Source organism: Telmatherina bonti, assembly GCF_933228915.1.
Source record: "Telmatherina bonti genome assembly, chromosome: 13".
NCBI classification, from domain to species: Eukaryota; Metazoa; Chordata; class Actinopteri; order Atheriniformes; family Telmatherinidae; genus Telmatherina; species Telmatherina bonti.
This window is the reverse complement of record NC_136611.1, coordinates 19,607,260-19,628,722: the sequence shown is the minus strand read 5'-3', so window position 1 is coordinate 19,628,722 and position 21,463 is coordinate 19,607,260. Positions and strand designations below refer to the sequence as shown.

At 42.4% G+C, this 21,463-nt stretch overlaps 1 protein-coding gene across 1 annotated transcript; it reads left to right on the top strand.

Moving 5' to 3' along the window:
• Window positions 1-1,511: 1,511 nt before the first annotated feature.
• gas2l1 (growth arrest-specific 2 like 1) lies at window positions 1,512-21,153 on the top strand (the record flags this gene model as incomplete). Its single annotated transcript, XM_079251401.1, has 5 exons — window positions 1,512-2,213; window positions 10,174-10,281; window positions 16,048-16,144; window positions 17,329-17,641; window positions 19,113-21,153. 5 exons carry the CDS (start codon window positions 1,512-1,514, stop codon window positions 21,151-21,153), a joined length of 3,261 nt encoding a protein of 1,086 aa, XP_079107527.1.
• Window positions 21,154-21,463: the final 310 nt, after the last annotated feature.

Genomic DNA, 21,463 nt, shown 5'->3' with positions numbered 1-21,463 from the left:
TTCTGGTGACAGTCCTTCATAGGTATTCTTAAAAGTTTTCCTAAATTAATCCAAACAGTAAGATCTTACTTCAAATCCAGTTCTTCCCTCATGTGCAGCAGACCTGTTATTTTCTACAGCATGTGAGAAACAAATATCTTCTTCAGTAGATCATGTGCCCTTGAATTGGCTGCATTGTTCTCTATCCTGTTAACCTAAACTACATAGCATATTCTGTTTATAACTAGTCCCCCATCTTGCTGTCACTGGATTTGCAGGTCCTCCACCCACAAGCGTGAGATCTTTTGATTTGTGAGCTTCCTTCTACAAATCACTCATGATTATGCAACTTGGTTTAGACAAGGCTGTGAGTGCTCGACTTCTAACTTGTCATATCCTTCAATCATTGATGAGATTATACAGTTGAGAGGGAGGATCATGCCCTGATTGCTGTCTTTACACAATAGATGACAAGCCTTAAAGGCTTTCAGTGGCTCCAGGCTGTTTGTCAAACAGGTTAAACAATGAGTTCGTTATTTAAGGTCATCTTACGTTTTAACCCCAAACAAAGAAACCTAAATCTGGCATGGTGGCATGTAAATATATTTTTTATAATGCTCTTAGTTGATCATCATTGAGTTAAAAATTCCAAATGCACATACCAGCAGTGGGATTTATTCAATGTGTATCATCTGCTGCTCTTGGATTTGTGCTGCAGCCTGACATGTAAATACAATCTGAGACAAGGGTCTCTCCTGTAAAGTAGCCTGTTTTTACAGTTGATACATTTTCAGAGAGAAAAGTGGCCAACTTTTCTAAAAATACAGCTCATACACTGAACACTTGAATGTTTCTGGTCTGTATTGATGGTTCCATGATTTTCATAAGTATAAAGCCTGACACTTAAGTGTGGTGATGAGTTGGTGAACATGGGGTTAAGTTTTTCTCCTCCTGCCTTATCCCTCATAATGGGATGTGCCGCCGAGTCGCTCTGCTAGTTTAAGCTACAGCAGGTCAACACATTGAGCGCAAGAGGCGGCGCAACATGGGCTGAGCCTGTGCGCAGGGAGGCGAGCTGCGGACTGCGAGCTGCTCACAGCCGTCGTGATTACATCTGCGTGGAGCTGACGGACTCGGACAGACATGGTGACACGTGGAAATTTTGTGGCTTATCGGAGACTCCGCTGACTGACTGGACAAACTGGTTGTCGTTCCGGTATGCGTCGGCGTCCAGGACTGATCCATTGTCGCGTTCATTCCGGCACCCAGTGATGCGCTCTGTAGAGGAAGCGGGTTTCGTAGACATCCGGAAAACGCATCCATGCGCCACGGACACTCCGCATCCCGATATGCTTCTGACAACACAAAGCCTGGCTTCAATTAGCTCCCTTTGGAAAAGCGCACACGCACATCGCCATGGGTGCGCCAACGCGCTTGTTACGCTGTGTTTGCGGATGAGGCTTCGGAATGCGGTTGTGCAATGAGACAATCGGGAATATTAAGTAGACTTTATTGATACATAATCAGACAATATGGCTGATCAGAGCAACATCCAATCCGCCGCCTCCAAGAGTATCCGGCCCTTTAAATCCAGTGAAGAATACCTGTATGCCATGAAGGAGGATTTGGCCGAATGGCTGAAGACCTTATATGATCTGGACATCACTGCGGACACCTTTATGGACGGGCTGGACACGGGCTGTGCCCTGTGTCGGCACGCCAACAATGTGAACCGCGCAGCGCAGGACTTCCAGCAAAATTACCCGGAGGCAGCGCAGTCCATGAAGGTGCCATCAAAAGATGTTGTCTTTCAGTCGCGCAATGTTGTCCCTGGTTCGTTTGTCGCGCGGGATAATGTTACTAACTTCATCACATGGTGCAGGCAAGAGCTCTGGATCAAGGACGTCCTCATGTTTGAGACCAATGACCTGGTGGAGAGATGCAACGAGAAGAATTTTATCCTGTGTCTTCTCGAGGTGGCACGGCGGGGGTCCAAGTTTGGCATGTTGGCGCCCATGCTGATCCAACTGGAGGAGGAGATTGAAGAGGAGATCCGGGATCAGGAGAGCCTTCGGATCGATGGAGGAGAGCCAGCAGAGCAGAGCTCACCCAGCAGGTGTTATAGTCGGAAGGAGAGCTGTCATAGTGTGGAGGATGAAGAGGAGCCTGATCCAGAACCGTTCATCTGGCCGCAGAAGAGAGTTTTATGTGACATGCGAAATTTGGATGAGTTGGTGAGTCTCTTAATAACCATAATGACTTCCTAGAAACCCAAAATAGTAACTGCATTGTGCTAGTGGTGATCTCACAGCTCACATGTTGAATCATACAAGGGGGGGTTGATAGCCATACTTCTACAGTAAGGAACACAATTTCCCACGGGCTCTCGCCTCCTGGCCTTGACAAAAAGTAAATATCACCCTGTGTGTTTTGTCTTGTGCTAGAACACCTGATAGGTCGAATATTTCCCACAGTAAAACACAAAAATGTGCCAGAAGTAAAGCACCATCTCTGAAAGTATCACACTGGTGTCAGAAAAAAGACTGGTTCCTTCCCTGTGGTGTAGGTGTGAGCCTGCATTTACACAAGACTTTGTTTTAGATCATGCTGTTAAATTCCAGTTCACCTACAGTGTGTGTGTGTGTGTGTGTGTGTGTGTGTGTGTGTGTGTGTGTGTCTGTCCCCTTTATCCAGCTTTTCCATCAAGGATCAATTCAGTATCCTGCAGCCAAGGAACATACTTAATATGAAAACCAATGCCAAAAATCATGTCTGTTTGAACCTTTCCTATTGCCTGGTGGGCACGAGCATGTCAGAGCAAAACTAAGCAAATAGCCCAACAGAACACGCTCTGGTGGGGCAGTGCAAGTGGGGTTGAAGTTAATATTTTCATGGGGATGAGAAGAACAATGTGTATCTTTGACACAGATAATGAGAGGGAGGAGGGGACACGGTCGACAGACACACTCATCCTTGTCAGACAGAAGAGCGGAGCACTTTCTTGTGTGACCTCTGCAGACTGAAATAGGAGAAGAGCATATTGAGGAGGACGTTTGCTGTTCTTTTCCACATTGTCTGAATCTGCACTCTCACTCATATGACTAAGCGGTAAGGATTATTCTAGCCAGCTGCTTTTTGGGACAAAACGATTACAGGAGCGCGACCAATGTGTATGCCTCCTCTTTTCTGTTTCTGTCACCAAAACATCTGTCAGAACAAAGATTCACAACCTGCTGGTATCATCTTTCAGAGAGATTCGCAGATCAGACAGCTTCTAACTGATACAAGAAGTGACCTCCTCAGTCATCATGTGTCTGGAGGAATCTCCATCCACTTAGATGTAAACTGCTCCCAACAGAAAACAACACTGACAGAGGGCTTGTCAAGTTTAACTTGAAGAATGTGTCCACATTGTAATATTTCTGTCTTTTATAGCCAACTTATTCGTGCAGACTCAGTGACTTAAGTTATCCAGTTAAATTATACCATTATACCAATTATAAACTTATAGTTACTTCAATTAAATTCCCTCCTATTAACGATAATTAACAAGTGTTTCAGATTTGCTCACCAGACGCTCCTGCAAATTGATATGCAGCCAAGATTTAGAGCTGCTGTCATGTTTTGGTGAGGAGTTAACAGCTAATTATTGTGTACTAGCGTGTATGCGTGGAAACAGAATCATTCACATGAAGCTGATTACCGGTTCATCTCAAGCAGGAAATGTGAGCTGTGCAATGCATGTAGGAGCGTCACTCTCTGGCACTATTCAAAGCAAGGCAGTTCTTCCTGAGAATATTTTTAATGTTTTTTTTTTTTTTTTTGCATTTGTACACACACACACACACACACACACACACACACACCACTTAGTTCAATTCAGGGTCACAGGGAAACTGGACCCTATCCCAGCTATTAGCAGGCAAGAAGCAGGGTTACACCCTGGACAGGTTGTCAGTCCATCACAGGGCAAACTCAGAGAGACACACTCACACTCACACTTAAGGAGAGTTTAGACTGATCTATGAACATAACATGCATGTCTTTGGACATGACCAAACCTGTGTGGGCTTGGACATGTCCAAAGATGTGCAGGTTAGGTTAACTGAAGCCATGCATACACGTGAAGAGAAATCAAACTCCTCACAGAAAGGGCTCTATTCAAACCCCCCAAACGAGGCTCGAATGTTTTGTTAAATTGTTCTGAAAAGTTCAGCATAAAAAAAAAAGAGTTTTTCCTTGTTTGCTTAAAATGTAACTCCCTTTGTGGATATGGAGTCACTCAGAAATCACAGTAACTGCGTGGGACAAAATGATATTAGTTCTAATGTGTCCCTGAAAGCTTGCATTACAAGGAAGTGACTTGGTTAACTCATAATGTGTCACATCAACTACCTGCTGATACAGTATGTATAAGCTGTTGGCATTCCTGTTTACAGACCATCATGTCAACACTAACCGCCTCTGTCTTTTCCTCTGCTTCCTCATTTTACTGCGAGACACATTTCCACTTAAAAGTTCAGGATGTCTGTGTGACACGTCTCTTGTCTTGTGAGTCAACATGTTCATTTTTCTCTGGTCTGGAGGTGTGCAGGCAGCAGCTGCTTCTCCTTGCTTTATGTGTCTGCAAAATTTTATCCTTTGCATTCAGGGATTTATTTCATATTGCCATTAGAAAGGGATTATGCCTATGATTTGATCAAATCTGTATTTGTATGTTCCTATAAGCTGCATGGAGCCTCAGGCAAATACACATGGTTGTCTGCTTCTGCACACGCTCGGTCTATTCATTTGTCTTGGTGCTTTTTAGGACAAACACATACAGTAACTATATAAATTGACATATATTCAACAATTGAAATCAAACTTGACGATTCCTTAATGCATTCTCTGTTTGCTACCTTGTTTACTGCAAATATAAGGATACATACAGCACAATGCTCCACAGTCGGAGAATTCATTCAGTCAGCATCTCCGTGCTCACTCACATATACTGGTTCATGTCTCTTCTCACCCCAGGCTTCACATTCAGCCGTCGTTTAGTTTATATATATGTGAGCCATTCCTCCCATCCCCCCACTCCCCTCCTCACTGGAGATGATAAAGCAAAGAGTGGAACCATACGTCTTCCATGTTATCATGGAAGAGGGAAAAAGGAATAGACCGCTGCTGTTGGCTGCGAAGCAATCATTGACGTCTCAATCTTTAGATGGAAACACCTCCAGAGCATAGGGCTGATGCAGGGAACAAAATGTGTGTATTATCCAAGTGTGAACATGCTCCATTTACCTTATGGTCCTTTTCATGGATTCAGGGAACAAAAACGGTGAGTAGACAACAGACGGCATGCCTTGAGTGACTTCACTGTACACTCTGTTAACCCTGTCTGAAGTGATGCTGCTGTGGGAGGCAGAGCTACAGTAGAGACCCGAAGGGGGGAAAGTAGGTCATCCTGCTTTGCATTGGGTCACACTCAGATGCTTTGCTGAGAGAGCATGGTAGCCGTCAGTGACACATGCAGCCATGTTTTCAGTGGTTTAGAGTTTTAAAGGTTGTTTTGCACTGAGATGGTCTTATTCCTTGCTGTTTTCAGTGCAGCAGGTTTTGTGTGGAAACAGCAGACTCCACACTTTGCATATTGCCATGGTTTATCTCTTTATTGCTATGTTTGATGTTATCAGCTAGCCATTTGCAGAATTTTCATATTATTGGGTGTCTATCTGAACAGGCTTCCTTCAGTCTGTGAGAATTGTTACTCAGCAGGTGCTTTTCTGCTTCAGCACTTCAAGCTGGTCTCAGGTGGAGACTGTACATAAATTCTTCTAACCTTGTTTGATACAAGCAGAGCACAGAAAGCCATTGAGCCTTATTAAAATGTCAAATAAGTCAGCCACACTATCGATATTTAACTTCCTGCACAGAGTGATTATATTGCCATTTGACCGAAGCAGATAAATAATTAAATTATTCACTTTTTAGCACTAGATGCCCAACAGATTCCTCCATCCCTTCTGCTTCTGATGGGTTGTTTGTCATGTTGCCAGAGGACAGAAATCAATTTACAGGGAATGGCTGCCTTGACGCAGCAGATGATGTCTTTCCTGGGGCAAGGATGATTGCATTTTGGAATTTGAGAAAATACTAAATAAGTATAAAACCACATAAAAGCATGTGATTCTTTTAACAACATTAGCAGGAATAGTTTGGCCTTTCAGAAACACTTACCTCCTTATACCAAGACAGGAAAAACACTTTTATAGAACCACATGTCTCAGACATGATTATTAATATGCAGTGTCTTGTTTGAAAGAAAGAAAAAAAAACGTATAATTTGGTGTTTTGACTCCTTGGTAAGTCTCAGAAATACTTGTTGTCAGTTTTGTTTCCTTTAGTCAGATCAAAGATTGCAGTTTATCCCTGTTGAGACTTGCAAAGCTATCTAGCTGCTGGCTATAGCTTTAAACTGAGACTTTGCTTCAATCTTCAAATCTAACTTGGTGACAGAAAGGAGGAAGTTATGTTTTCTTAAAGCCAGTGCATTCCTTCAGTGCTTCTTTATGCTTTATTTATTGCAAGATTTTACTTCAAATGCTGCCACCCTTGCAAAAGAAGGGCATGCTTATTTGCTTCTGAAGAGAAGGTCACTACTTAAGAGGAGCTTATCTACAATCTCCATGTGGCCACACTCCCCTTCCAGCCCATTCCTGACAGGAGTTCCTCCCTGAATATTGGGGTCAAGTCACGGTTGCTGCCACACTCTGGGGAATCTATTGAGATCAATGTAGGAGGGTGTAAATGAATAAATATGGTGATAATAAATGATAAGCAACATGTTGACTTTGTGTTTTTCTTTTTTTTAGTGCAAAATGGCACAAATGACTTTGTGAAGCCTCAGATATGGATAAAGATGACTGCATATATTTTTATGTGCTGTAAAAAAAAAAAAGAATAATCATAAACAATTTTTCCTCCCAATGTGAGGATGTTAGCTGGCATACCTGACCCTGAGGCAGTCATGTATCTCAGTTTTTCCATCTCTTCTCTGCTGGCTCGGCCTGTTACAGCCACAGCACATTAATTCATTCCCTTAGGCTGCAGCTTCAACATAATTAGAAAACGTTATTATCATCCATGCAGTTATATTTCACCTCTCTACACCCTCATGTTGGTTAAAGAGATAATTAGTTGTGAGGTCATCCCATGTTTATCTGTTGTGGCATAGTTGTCCACAGAGCGGTTGTTTATCCAAGCTGTCTTGGCAGTGGTTTAGTGGACGGATGGAACTTGATATGTAGCAGTTTTCCATGGGCATTCACAAACATTTTGAGGCTGACTGATGGGTGGTGGTTCAATAGCACTTCAAGATACCAACAACTCTTTTTTTTTCTGACATGCAGACACCCCCATTGGCTGGTTCTGTTGTTAGTGTTTGCTTATCTGATGATGAGGCTGTTTTGTGTTGTTTTTCTTAGGAAGTTTCAGTTTCAGCTCCAGAGGATGAGTTGATAAGTCTGTTCAGTCATTTAACAAAAGACAAGAAAAAGATGATATGGCACAGTATATATATATATATATAATATACTTTATGTGTGTATGTATGTACTGTGCTATGCCATCTTTTATAAAATTCAACTGGATTTGTCTCACGGTTAAAGTCGTAGAAGCCAAAGCTTGGAAAGACGGTTAAATTCCTATGAAGTGAGTTGTAAAGTTGTTCAGTGAGTATCCTCGGCACAGAGCTCATAAAAGGACCCATATATGTTTAATTAAAGCTTTCTAACAAACCGTGTGGTCTTAAATTGCTTGTTGACTCATGATAGCAGACACATTTTCAAATGAACACATGGCCACCCAGAGTATTATTATTCTCTAGTCTGATAACCCAAGCCATAAAAAAACCCCAAAAATCAGAACTAATGTCTTGCATCACAACAATCAAAAGATTTGTCATCATCCATCAGAAGTTTTTCTCTGTAAAACCGGCAAACTTGAACTTTGCTTTGTTATGATCTAATTTCCCAAAGCTGTAAAATGGGTGTCTAGACTTCATATCAATAAATAATATGGAGAGTAAAACTTAAACATCTTTATCTTTGCCCCTCCTATTTCCTGTGTTGATCCCCCGGGTTCACTCAGTCCTCATGCTCTGCCGATCTCTTCCATGAATGGACACTCAGATATTTGCAGGTCAGGAAGGAAAAGAATGAGGAGATTGTTGACTCATGCTGAGGACATATGACGTGAAGCAGAGGGATCTTCAAGGGATTGTTCCTTATGCATGACACACCTTGAAGACAAATGTAAGTGCTCAGCTTAAAGAGTGTGTCACAATGTCTCTCACTGCTCTTGCAAAAACATATCTTTGTTCCTGTCTCAAGATAGGCGCAGCAGATATTCTCCATTTTCTTTCCCAAACATCTGGAAGTCCCTGCTGAAAGCGTCTTCATCCATATTTTACCATTCAGTTTTTTGCAGTGTTCCTGTTCTACTTCTGCATGTTTCCTGCGTGACCTTTTCCCACTCCTTCTCTTCCACTTCATTCTTCGTTGTGTGTGCGCAAGTCATCACATGTTTTGGTGTTTTTGCTTTTAGTGTAGCCGCTTTTGTTAAATACATGGGAAGTGCATGCACTTCATGCCAAAGGACTGTCAGAGTAAATACTTTAAACTGTCAGAGATGCCGTTGATAATTGAGGCACTTTATTGTTCAAAACTGTCTTGTTTAACATCTGATATGAGACGCAGTGTGAGTCTCAGACTGTCCCTCTTGTGAAAAATTTATGATCTCAGCTGCACAGCTCTGGGAATGAGAGACTTAGCAACTATAGCAAAAATTGAAAAAAAAAAAAAAGTTTAAATGTGCTGTCAAAAAGGAAGGAGTAGGACTAAATGTGTGTGTGTCTGTTACCATAGCAGTCTTTCCATTAACTCACTAACTGGGGTTTTTCCAAACTGGGCCGGTCATCTGACTGACTGAATTAAAGACATGGTAGCAGGGGGGGAAAAAAGAGAAGGAGCAAGCAAAACAAAAAGGGACAAATATACTGTCAGTCACAGGCTAATAATAAAGCAAAGGCAGGAGCACAGGCTCTGCAGAAGCAGGTGAGCCAGAGAACATAGGGACAGGTGATGGGATTCCTTTTAAATTAGCATGGGAGAGAATAAAGGGACTATTTTAAAAGAAAATGACAAGGTGTTTCTTTAATCTTCTGAATAATGGATGTGCTGTAAGCTGAGTGTACACAAGCCCACAGCAAAATGTATCCTTTGATCCCAGTATACATAGAACATGAAGGGTGCTGTAAACAGCCAGAGGTGAACCAAAATTTTGCCCCCATCATGTCATTTCATCACTTTAAACATAAACCAAAATACCTTCTGCTTGTACTGTACTATAACCCTTGCACACACAGTTCTCTCCCTTTCCTCATCCTTTCTTCCTGTGCTTTCCTCCACTTTGGTGCCCCACTTTCCCTCCCTCTTGGTCGACAAGTGTGCACACGCCTTTGTCTGAGAGAGACGCCAAGACAAACATTGAAGTCGTCCAATCAGGCAAGAGCTTGGGCATGTGCAACACAGGCTGATCTCACTCCACCCTGCAGTTGTGTCTGACTCCTAGTTGCCTAATAAGCACCCCCACCAACCACAGCAAAGATGCCGGCTCCGACTCTCAATTCAAAACCCAGCTGGCGCCACAGCCCTGCTGACATCATCATCATCATCACCAGTTTGGTTTCTGAGCTCCTTAACCCCTTCAGTTCATGATGTCACCTACAGAAAGCCCACAGAGCTACAAAGTGTTGATTAGTCAGGACACATATGTACTTTTGCATCATTTTGTTGTGACCAAATAACTCCAATAAGACGAAGGTTTTTCATGTGGTAAGACTGCTGTGTTGGAAATTTTATCATCTAGTAGGTGCTCTGAGAAAAACTGGCAGGAAGGTGACACACACACACACACACACACTAACACCATCCTACTTTCTGGCAGCCATGGCTGCTAATTTCTCACATTGTAAAACAGAGTCATTGTGTTGTTGGCATAATGTTCAGGTCCAACAGTGTTTTAGTCACAAATTCTTCTGACTGAACATGATCAATTATCAGAATAGAAAGAGCCGCTGTCTGGTCCTCCCTTTGTGGATATTTAATGTTTGTGAGTTAAAATGGTGATTTCTGTTGTTCTCCTCAGGTGCGAGAGATTCTTGGCCAGTGCTCCTGTCCTGCTCAGTTTCCAATGATCAAGGTGTCCGAGGGGAAGTACAAAGTGGGAGACTCCAGCGCTCTGATCTTCATCAGAGTAGGTCTTCTCATTGTAATAAGAGGCGATGCATGTTTTTGTATTTTTTACCTTTTTTTCTACAGCTCAATATAGTCCGATTTCTGATTTTAATTATTTAAATGACAGGTATTTGCCTGTATTTAGATTAAATCCTTATCATATAATTAGCTCACAAAGACAAACTAAGTCTGTTATGTTTGCCATCCGTCACATTTTCCTTCCTGTTAAGAGGGAGTTTTTCCTTTCCACTGTCTCCTGCTGCCTTGTGAATGCTTAGGATAGGGATTCAGTGGAAGGGAAGATTTGATGCAATGCTTTAGTTTTCATAACTCATTAATATTTTTTTAGGATTTGGCTAAATTGAACAGTTATCATTAATTTGACTACTGTAGATGATATGATGGATTTGTCCTAACTGGATTCTAATTGGACCACAATAAACTGGATTGAATTGGACTGAAAATGCATCGCCATTACTTTACCATGAACTGGTGCTAAACAAACTTTATTAAGAACTTAACTGCTCAACTCTGCTTAGTTTTACCTCCTTATAAAGAGTCATCTGACTTAAAGTGCAGATGTAGTATTATAGAAGATGAAATGACCTTGCCTTGCTTTTTTTATGAAGGCGCTGAAATTCACAGATACTTGGACACAGTTGTCCTTCTTAGCCGAGCTCTAGCGTGGCTAAGTTCTTTATGCTGAGCAGCTGCTTCACAGTCAGCTTTTATTTCCTGTCTACAGCCTCTTTATCCAACTCTGAAATGTCTTGGCTATAAGCAAGGCGCTGCAAATGTTCTGATGCAGGGAGAGAGAGAAAACACAAGATTTCTCTATTGGATTACGTATATTTTCTGTGGCAATGTACCTACAGCACTAGATGATTCTTTAGTGTTCACATGTTGCACTGCTAATGTTAGCTGTAAGTGCACATCAGAGGTCCGAACTGTGGACAAAGAATCAGACTCTTTGGAAAATTTGAGACCAGGATGAGATGAGAAGCTAAGTGTTTCCATGCCTTATTTTATCTCCAGAGCCTGCTTTGTTGGCATTTTTATTATCTTGACATGTAAATTATTGTGCAATGTGTAATACAGTAACTTTTGCAGGGTTTACTGGTGCTGGTGTGAATACATACTCACATACAACACATACATGGTTAAAGTTTAAAGATCATTTCCTTCCATATTTGACCCTATTACAGGTTTGTGCAAATAAATATAGAATTGGAGTCTCATCCAGTTGGCACTATTTCACTCTCCATATTTTTGCAGAGATATTCATGGCAGTAGCAGGAAAGGCACAACTCTCTTCCTGGATGGGGTGGGGCAGTAGCAGCTCATTTAATTTAAAACTGCACACACACACAGACACACAAAGTTGAGAAGGGTATTCAGGCTTGGCAAGGTAAACAGTTTGTTCAGACACACGCTGTCCATATAGACATTATTGAAATTATTCATATTTCTATTTACCCTTATCATTATTATACAGTTTATGTTGTCTCTGCATTACCATGGTTCCAGATCTCAGAAAAACAATAGAAACATAATAATAACCAATACTACAGGGCAAAAAAGATTACATTGTAATAATCCTAAGCTATACTAAATGCCTTAAGTTACACATGTTCAGCTAGTATATTCGGCGTATTGCCATGAAGGCGTGCAGTAATTGAGTGGAGCCATATGGTGCTGGCATATGGCATCATATGTTGTTTGAAGAGGACCAGGGTTATGAAGCAACAAATCCCATATTCAGCTGCTTTACTGAGTCAAACCCAAGTGAACTGCTACTTAAAGTGATGTTGTGATTTCTCTGTCTTACGTGAGCATTTACAATCTGCCTCCATCTTGCCCTCTAGCAGGATGTAACTTTTCTCTGTAGACACAAGTAGGGCTTTAAGTCATTTCCTGAGTTCTCCTTATCGCGACTGTAGCCTGTTCCTGCCGGACTGCTTGTCTCATTCTCAGTTTACGAGTTGATACCGAATCAACAGCAAGCCTCAGAGGACAGTGCAGGAAGGCCGGATGATAGCACAAATTGATTTGGTCTCACTTACCTAAAATCTTCAGTAGCCGGATTAATGGGCTCTTTGGATAGCTTTCATTGTGGAACTTTCTTGCCAGTCAGTGGTATCAGTATTTTTTATGTCCAGTGGCACCACTTTGTCCACCCCAGGAGATGTGATACGCTCTGTGAGATTAAAACATTTAGCACTCATTGCCACTCTCTAAGATATGATCACTTGTACTGTGTTAGACATTTGTTCTTCTTTTATGTTAACTGAAATTAGAAGGATTTTATGTAAGTAATTGTAATTTATTGGTGTTTATAGAGGAGTTTAATAACATCTTTCATCTTGAGGAGCAGCAGGACTTCAGTATTTTTCTGATAGTGTGGGATATCATGTATCAATTTACATAACTGAGAAATGAGACAAGGAAGAAAAAGATTTTATTATTATGGGATTAAATTCCGGTAACCCAGCTGCTACCTGGTGAGAGGCAGGATACACCCTGAACAGGTCGACAATCAATCAGACAAGCAAATAGCCATTCACAGTTACTCCTGGGGAGAATTTAGAAACACCAGTTAACCTAGTATAAATGTTTTGGGACTGTGAGGGGAAGCCAGATTTCCTGGTGAGAACTTATGCAGTTATGGGGAGAATATGCAAACTCCACACAGAAAGCTGGGAACCAGCAGGACCCTTCTTGCTGTAAAGTGACAGTGCTGACAACCACACTGCTCTGCAGGTGGCCAGATTTATAAAACAAAGCCTTTAACTTTTAACAAAACTCTAACTTAGAAGGGCCAACTAATACATGATTTAGTTGTGTTTTCTTATTGTTCCCACGAGAGAGCTTGTTGTTTCACATTCTTCAGCTTGTTGGAAAGCTGGCAGCAGAATGAAGGGTCAGCTGGAGTATGGTTGAAATGAGGCAGCAACTACAGCAGTGGAGCAGAGCAGAAGCTTAAACTTCCAACCTTCTGCCCCGAGTATTAGTATCCAAACAGGGCTCACTCCTTGCTGGCATTTGGCCCATGTGGTTTGTGCTCAAATCCCTAGACTATCAGATCATTTACATCCTGTTTTTAAACCAGATTTTGATGTTGTTATTATTTGCACTGATCAAGAAGTTAAATATAGTCAGCAGTCTTGTCCTCAGCCAATCTTAAACCTCCTCAGACTGCTGTAAAACAGTTACTTGCCAGTATTTGCGAACAATGTGTAAGAATACACCTGCAACAAAACAAGACATCTTTCCTTGGAGAAAAAACAAAAACACAGTTCATGGCCTCTGTCCATCTCCTATGATTGAGATACGTTTGATTCAGTATAACCACGTTTGCCTGTTGGAGAGGCTGTTTAGGGTGGACTTTGTTTGCCTGTGAATCTTAGAGCCTTTGCCTTGTCAGACTGGCTCTCTTCATGCTTTTCCGCCCTCTCCCGATTCATCCCCGGGGAAGACAGTGATTATCCACATCCCCAAGCAGCTACAAGTGCACCCAGCACACTTCCCTTATTCTTCTGATGGGAGGAAACTGGCAGACGCTTTGCTTTATCCAGCTACTAAAGCTGTGACAAGGATCTCGGGCAGAAACAGGGGATGAAGTCCTGAAAGCAAATGACTGAACAGGCTGCATGAGCAAATAGGGGTGGGGGGGGTGGGGGGGGGGGTTGTTAGAAGGGTATTTGTTACCTCTGATGGTTACTCCTCAGTGGGCAGACTTAACCTTCAGTTGAGTGTTGAAATGGACCATAAGTTTAATTTTTAACCCAACAGCGTGGTTCAAGGAAAAAACTGTTCAACACGCCCCAGCAATGATGAAAAGAAGTCTCTCTGTTCACTGTTACCATAGAAACAGGGATCGGGTCTCTGTAGTCATGAAGACTGTGATACCCCTGCAGCAGTTGAGAAAGCTGGCAGCTGAGCCACATATTTAAAGTGGAGCATGTTTCCTAAACATCTATTCAGCCTCAGGAGGCTCCTGATGCAGCAAAAAACAAAAAAATAACTGAAGTCCCATATATGATGCTATTTTGATCACTTGGTCACAAAAATATGTAAGATATTACCCAAAATATGTAAAGCTGCTTTTGTCTGAAGTGTGCTGCCTTCTTACTTTTTATTTAATTTCAGTATCTGAAATGTTACATTAGTGATCATCATTAACAGACATTGTTAGATTAAGTAGAGCTGTTTTGAAATTATAGGAGTTTAGCAAGCGCTCTGACTTTCATTTAAGGGGCTCATTGTCTCGTGGTTGTCGCACTAAAATGAATGGTTATTTGCTTCATAGTTGCTGGTACCATCATAAAAGCTACTCTTCCATCCTGGGTAAAAAACAAATGCCATAAAGTAGAAGTTGTAAGCGCTTGGTTTGCAATATGCAAGCACCTCTTAGCTCTATACAGCCAAACATATCATCTCATGCACACAATTTCTGAGACGTTTTGCATCATTTTATGGTAAAAACTCAGTTTAACATCCTGGTGAACACAATCTGATGCTTGTCTTCTGCCCCCTAATAGATGCCAGGAAGCAGGAGATTACACTATTATAGTTTTGACCCATCACAAAAAAAGAAAGAAAAGAAGAAAATTCAATTTTTTGTTACATTTTGTTAAAGGGACAAATGAAGACCTCAAATAAAAAAAGTGACATTTCTTCCCATTTTTTCATGGGTCAGGCCTTAAAGGGATAGTAGACCTTTTAATCTTTGTATTGCATTGTGCAAGATAGACTGCAGTAATGATGATATGTTATTAACCTTGCGTAACCCTACTTTTCACTGCTGGCTCATGTTTGCCATGCAGCATCACACAAACTGTAAACCTGTTACTGGCATAAGGACAAAACAGAGGAGAGTAGGCAGTTTATGCCCCCAGGTCTGGTGGAGATAAGCAGATCAGCTGTTTTGACGGATTTTATGTGCTATGGCAGATGAAGAGACATGTAGTGGGTTGACAGGGATTTTTGTTGGAGAGAAGGTGGGGTGAGACCCGTACACGTGTGCTGCCTGCAGACTCACTTTGACCACTGTCAGCGTCCTGGAGATGAGGTGCTGTGCCGCATGCGTGCAATTTGGTGGAAATAAACTCTTGTGCCAGCCAATCCCGAGCTAACATTACAGCTTGCCTTATGTGCCCTCAAAGACAACCTTTAAAAACATGTGGCTGACAGACAGTGTTACACAACCCAAGGCAGGCCGATGCGTCCGTGGGGCTGTCACATCAAGCACAGTGTGCTGCTTCAGTGAAGGCAACCTCTGCCTGGAGGGAGTGAGGCTCTTTGTTCTGATCTTTTGGATGTGTGTGCTAAGAAGACCACCCCCTTCTGTTATGGCTATCCTGGGATAAATAAAATCTGCTGAAAAGCTGAGTGGGCAGCAGGGATGACTTGTTACTATACTAACTCACCCTGCTGCCACGTGAAAACATGAAGAAGAGGCAGGGGAGAAGGACCATAAAGAGTCTTTCACAGCTCTTTGTGAGCTACTGTATTCTGTTTAATTGTAGGTTGGCATAGTAATGAACAGGCAGCAGCTGGGGGTGATGTGGGAGAAAGAGCTGTGTGAGAGGGAGGGGGGGGGGCATCTAGATGTTATGTAACTGAGGGTCAGCCTGCCTTCAGCAAACTACTTATTTGTGAAATTTCCATTTCTATTGAATTGTATATTTCAAGATGTTTGGCCATTTCATTTGGGTATGAATGTGTATGTATGTCACATTATCTATTCAATTCAGGCCCTCTTTTCTCTTTTTTCCCCCTTTAGGTCCTTCGTACTCATGTGATGGTGCGTGTTGGAGGGGGCTGGGACACATTAGAGCATTATTTGGACAAGCATGATCCATGTCGCTGTGCGGGTTTTGGTGAGGTCACATCTTGCTCTTCATGCGGCCCTCTTTTATAGTCGTGGCAGTGTTTCTAAATGCTTTTAAGGTTGTAAACAAATTATTAATTTACATATTATCTTTATACACTGATCCAACCTTATTATTATCAGTTTTTCTTTTGTTTGACACTATTATGTCATTCATTAGCTATCAGACTGAGTTCCAACTGATGTTACTTTTAGCCAAAAAAGTGTGAAAATTAAGGCAAGATTTGGTCCCTTGAATCTTTTGCTGCTAATCAGTCTAATAAAACACTTACAGAGCAACTAGATGAAGCACAAAACCACTTTTTCCCTACAGCGCTGTCTCCAAAAACATTAGAATCTTGTATCAAATGCAATCAAGAAAAAACAGAACACTCTTATAAAGAATGTGTTCAGTCCACTATGCTTGCTTGGGAAAAAAAATGGAATAGACCTTAAAATAAAAAAAAAAAGCCAAGCTAATTTTGAGTTTGGTGCCTTTGGCACATGTTGAACAAGATGTAATGAGTCTGGGGAAGCAGGAAAAAAATTATATGTATTTTTTAAAAACCTGAGGAAACATCACACAACTAAATAACTACCAACAAGTCGGTAACATATTTGGGTTTAAAAACGGTATCCTAAGGAAGCTTCATTTTACAAAGTAAATATATTTACTTTGGAATTTATCTTTTGCTTAATCTAAAATCTGAAGGAGTCTCTGTGTTCAGTGACAAAGCCAAACAACCACGATATTCAGGCCCTTGGGCTTGATAAAATTAAAAACAGATATGATTTTGTTCTAGGATACTCATGACTGATATCAGAGATCACATTTTGCAAGTGGATTCATAACTTGAGGTTTAAACTCTTCCTTGCATCGTATAAATATAAAGAAGATCTGATCATGGAGCGGCTTTCTGTAGGCTTGAGGTCGTTAGAATGAACCTTTGAAACTACAGTCGGTGATCACTTTAGTTCCCAAACACTCCTGTTGTTGAATGAACAAATTGTACAAGACAGTGATTGGAAAACACGTCTCTTCCACCTTATTTTAAACTTCCGGATGTTTCAGATTTAAAATGAACTTTCTATTTTTCTTGGCCAATAAATGCCTTTAAGCATTTGTGATTGTACTGTGACTGTTAATACGTTAAAATTATATCTTAACAAGTTATTGTCAATGTGTCCTGACAGCTCACCGGTACCACCAGGCTAAAGCTGGTGGCCAAGGTCAGGGAGCACAGAGCAAGTCCTCCAGTGCCCACTCCTCTCGCTCCACCAGCCCAGGCCCACACTGGCGAAATGACGGCATTGCACCTTACAAACCTCCTGACAGACGCTCCTTGGAGCCGCTCGCTACCCCGAGTACTTCATCTTCCTCCTCCTTGCGTCCAGGGAGATCTCAGAACTTTGCTCTTCCCACAGAGCCTGACTCTGGTTTAGCGCGTACTCTACTGCCGAGGCCGCCACGAGACCGCTCAGAACCTCGTCACTTTAATCCTCTCAGGTGAGTCTGTGTCTGAGTAAATGTGCAGATCAGTGTGATAATTAATCTTTCACAAGTGACTGGGCAGGACCGGCTCAGTTTTTGCTGTTCATTGAGTAATGACCACAGATGGACAGGCAGTCAGGACACACACACACACACACACACACACACACACACACACACACACACACACACACACACACACACACACACACACACACATAGAATGGGACATATACACAACATATACACTGCCAGGAAGCCACAGATTAGACTGGAGCAGATTTATCTAATCTCAGGTGACATTGCCTTGATAAATCCACCTCACAAAATCACCTTACAGCACCCCCTAGTGGACAAAATACAGATAAAAGTTTGTATAATAATATTCCCTCTACTTATCTGTCTTCCACTTTTAGTGAATTAATCTACTTTTTTTTTTTTTTTAATAATGTCATAGTGAACGGGTTTGCTTGGTCACACACCATTCCAATATATCATGGGTTGGTAGCCCCATTGTTTAACACAACTCATTTAGGAGCAGAGTTTTGGTTTAATGTGGATCTAAACCATTATGTGGCTCACTTCTCCTGTAAGGTTCAGTTCAGATTAGATGTCAAGATATCACCCTATTCAGATTATCCTTGTGTCAATGGGATTATTTCCTTTCACGTGCTGCATACTAGATGAAGGCTAATCTGACAACTATCCCAGGACAACTGTTCACAGCTAATTTAACAGGAAAATAGGTCAACAGGTGGGTTCCACACAAAGAAAAAGGTTTTGCATGAATTTCTGTGGGAAAGTGCAGAGGTCATGTGTGATTTTAAAAAAGTAATTAATGGACACATCAGCACCAAATATACATTTTTAAAAATGAAAAACTTTTATTCCTAAATAATTGGCGTTTGGTGGGAAATTGTTCATATGTGGGCTGTCATGTTGTTTATAGGTTAACAGTAATTTCATGTTTTGTCAACACTAGTTTGAGTAAATCTGAGAAAATCCAGTTTATTACCTACATATTAAGTATATTTATATACACACTTGAAATATCTAGTGAAATAAACAACACAGTATCTGGTTGTCTTTAAAAGCTCTATTGATCATCATTCATCTTATCCAAGTTTGTTCCTCCTACATTTTGATGCGGTGCATTTTCATGCGGTGAAACCTGATGGTCCTGCTGGTGTGTGACTGTCTGGTTGAGTGAGGGAAATGATGTGTGTTGGGCTATACAATCTATGAGATTTCTAATCCTGCCTCCACTTGCTCTCATCTTCCCTGTAATCTCCCTGGCTTTCACTACCCACTGTTCCAAAACACACATGAGCTCTAGGTCAGTGGCAAAAATTCTCACAAATCCTCAGCATTACAGAAAACATGCCACCTCATAGTATGAACACTTATATCTGTTGGTGTCTTGGTTTTGGACTTTTTCTTTAAATGTGTGGTGGTGTAATGGCTGCCTCCTCTCTATATATTGCAGGAATAAGGAGACAATGATGCCCATGACAAGACGTCTCTCTGGAGACAGTGACTCATCTACAGCCTCTTCTAAGGGAGGAGGAGGAGGAGGAGGAGGAGGAGGGGCACGACACTCTCTTGGTGGTCCTTCACGGCGCTCGGGTGAAGAGATAGTGCTGCTTGTCAACCGCAAGGAGGGAAAGCATATGATTGAGAGGGGAGGAGCTGGAAATCAAAGCCCATCCCTGCGGCCCACGATGCCTCGCGCACGCAGCCACTCACGGGAACGTTCTGCTCTTGCTCCGATACTCAAACCCAACCTGCCAGGGTCATCTGATGGATTGAGAGCATCTCGTACAGAGAGGGGGCGCTCTCTAGTAAATGAAGGCCAAAAGAGCCTCCATGCCCGACGTTCCCATAGTCAGAGTAAGTTAAATAGTCGTACTTGCTCGAGTGATGGCAGCCCGTGTCCATCCATCAGAGACCATCAGACTCCATCATCAGAAAGACGAGAAGACCCACGACCTAAACAGGCGCCCCCTTCCTCCCCAAGAGTAGGTGTTGGGTTCACTAAGAGGCAGTCATCATCATGTTCTAATTCCCCTATTAAAGGAGCCCAGAGCAGCAACAGCTGCCCCAACAAGAAGACTATAACTACTCCCAGACCTCCTGCCCCCAGGTCACCATCCACAGGGAAGGGCAGACTACTCCCACCTGTCACCACAGGAGGGCGACGTTCACCACACTCTTCCCCTCGAAACTCTCATCATCACTCTGCACGCGCTCCTCGGATCTCGCAGACCCCCTATTCTGCTGGGCGTGGAAACCATAGAAACTGGTCCGAAATGGAGCACCAGGAGCCGGAAAAGGCAGGACTCGGCTTTGGGTTCCAGATGCTGCCAGCGTTGGACCCACAGAGGGAGCAGGACCTCTACCGCAGCTTTGAGGCGGAGTTTCTGGCCAATACACAGCAGGCCAGAAGAGTTTCTGTTGGTAAGGCTCCAGTAGGAGCAACTCTGCAGGTAGCAGGGGGACAATCAGTGCCTGTATCTACTGATCCAAATGTCACTGACTCGGCTTACTCCTCTTCTAACTCTTCCACCTCCTCCTTGAATGTGGGTGCAAAGATTGGAACACTGCCTGACCTTAGGGAATCCAAGAGGACTAACCCTCATCCCTTCCCACAGGATGACCCTTTAAATTTATTTTATGAAAACAATTTTGGAGGACCTCATGGTTTTGTCCAAAAAGAAGCTGAACAATGGGGGGATTGTCGAGGGGGTCTCAAGAAGCTCCCAGCCATCTCTAGTTCAATAGAGGAGAGAGACATTCCATCTTCCTTGCCTGGTCTTGGTGACACAGAGTCAGACAAGCTGCTGCAACACGTCCCCTCACAGCCTACTTTTCACTGTACTAATATGAATGGAGATCAGGGAAGTTCTCCTCCTACTGGAGGGCTCCCAGACAATCCAGGTCCAGTCAGCTGGGACTCACAGACTGAAGGAGATGTTCCACTAGAAAATTACCAGCAAAACTTACCACATGACTTAGAAAATGGGGACTGGAGTGGTGAACTCCCACCTCCAGAGTCATGCCCATCTCCTGTGCCCTTTCTCCCTTCTGAAGACTGCTCCTTCCAGGATTCCTCTAGTGAAAACTCATCCATGTGTTTCAGTTTGAGCGAATCTCGTTCTGGATCCCCCCCACCATCTTTACCAGTGACTAACGGGGAATCTGGGCAAAAGAAGGCCAACAAAGTCATTCCGATCTCTAAGCACAAACTGGCAAGAAGGTTTAGGCCTCGAATTGACAACAGGCCAGAGAACAGCCCCTCACGTATTCCCACCCCCGTCAGCTACAGAGATCTTCGTGCTTGTGACACTCATTCACCCTGTCACACACCACCGTTATCCCCACAAAGTTCTCATCCAGCCTCATGCAAGAACCATCACCAGGCCTTCACTGATATGATCCATCCTCAGTCCTGCTCTCCAGCCATGGGAAACAAAGACTGCTCCTACCCTGCAAAGACAGGCAGCTTGGACACTGAAGCCTGGATGTAGCACAGAACCAAACTGACGGAGAAACTTGTCATGAGTGTTGACTACTGTGTGAAAAAAATGACAACAAAACAGAAATAAGTTGGGCTGTAGACTGTTTTCCACTGCATGTCAAACACAATATTTGTTTAGTTTACCCCTGAATTCCTGCAGGGGGGATCACATTGCTTTTTTTTGCACTCAAGCCAAATTATTTATTACCAAAGGAATGGTTTCTATCTTTACTGTCTTTACTGTAATTTTAGTGTGTGCATGAGATATTTTTGCCAATCATGTGATTTTCTTTATTTTTTTATTATTATTTTTTTTAACA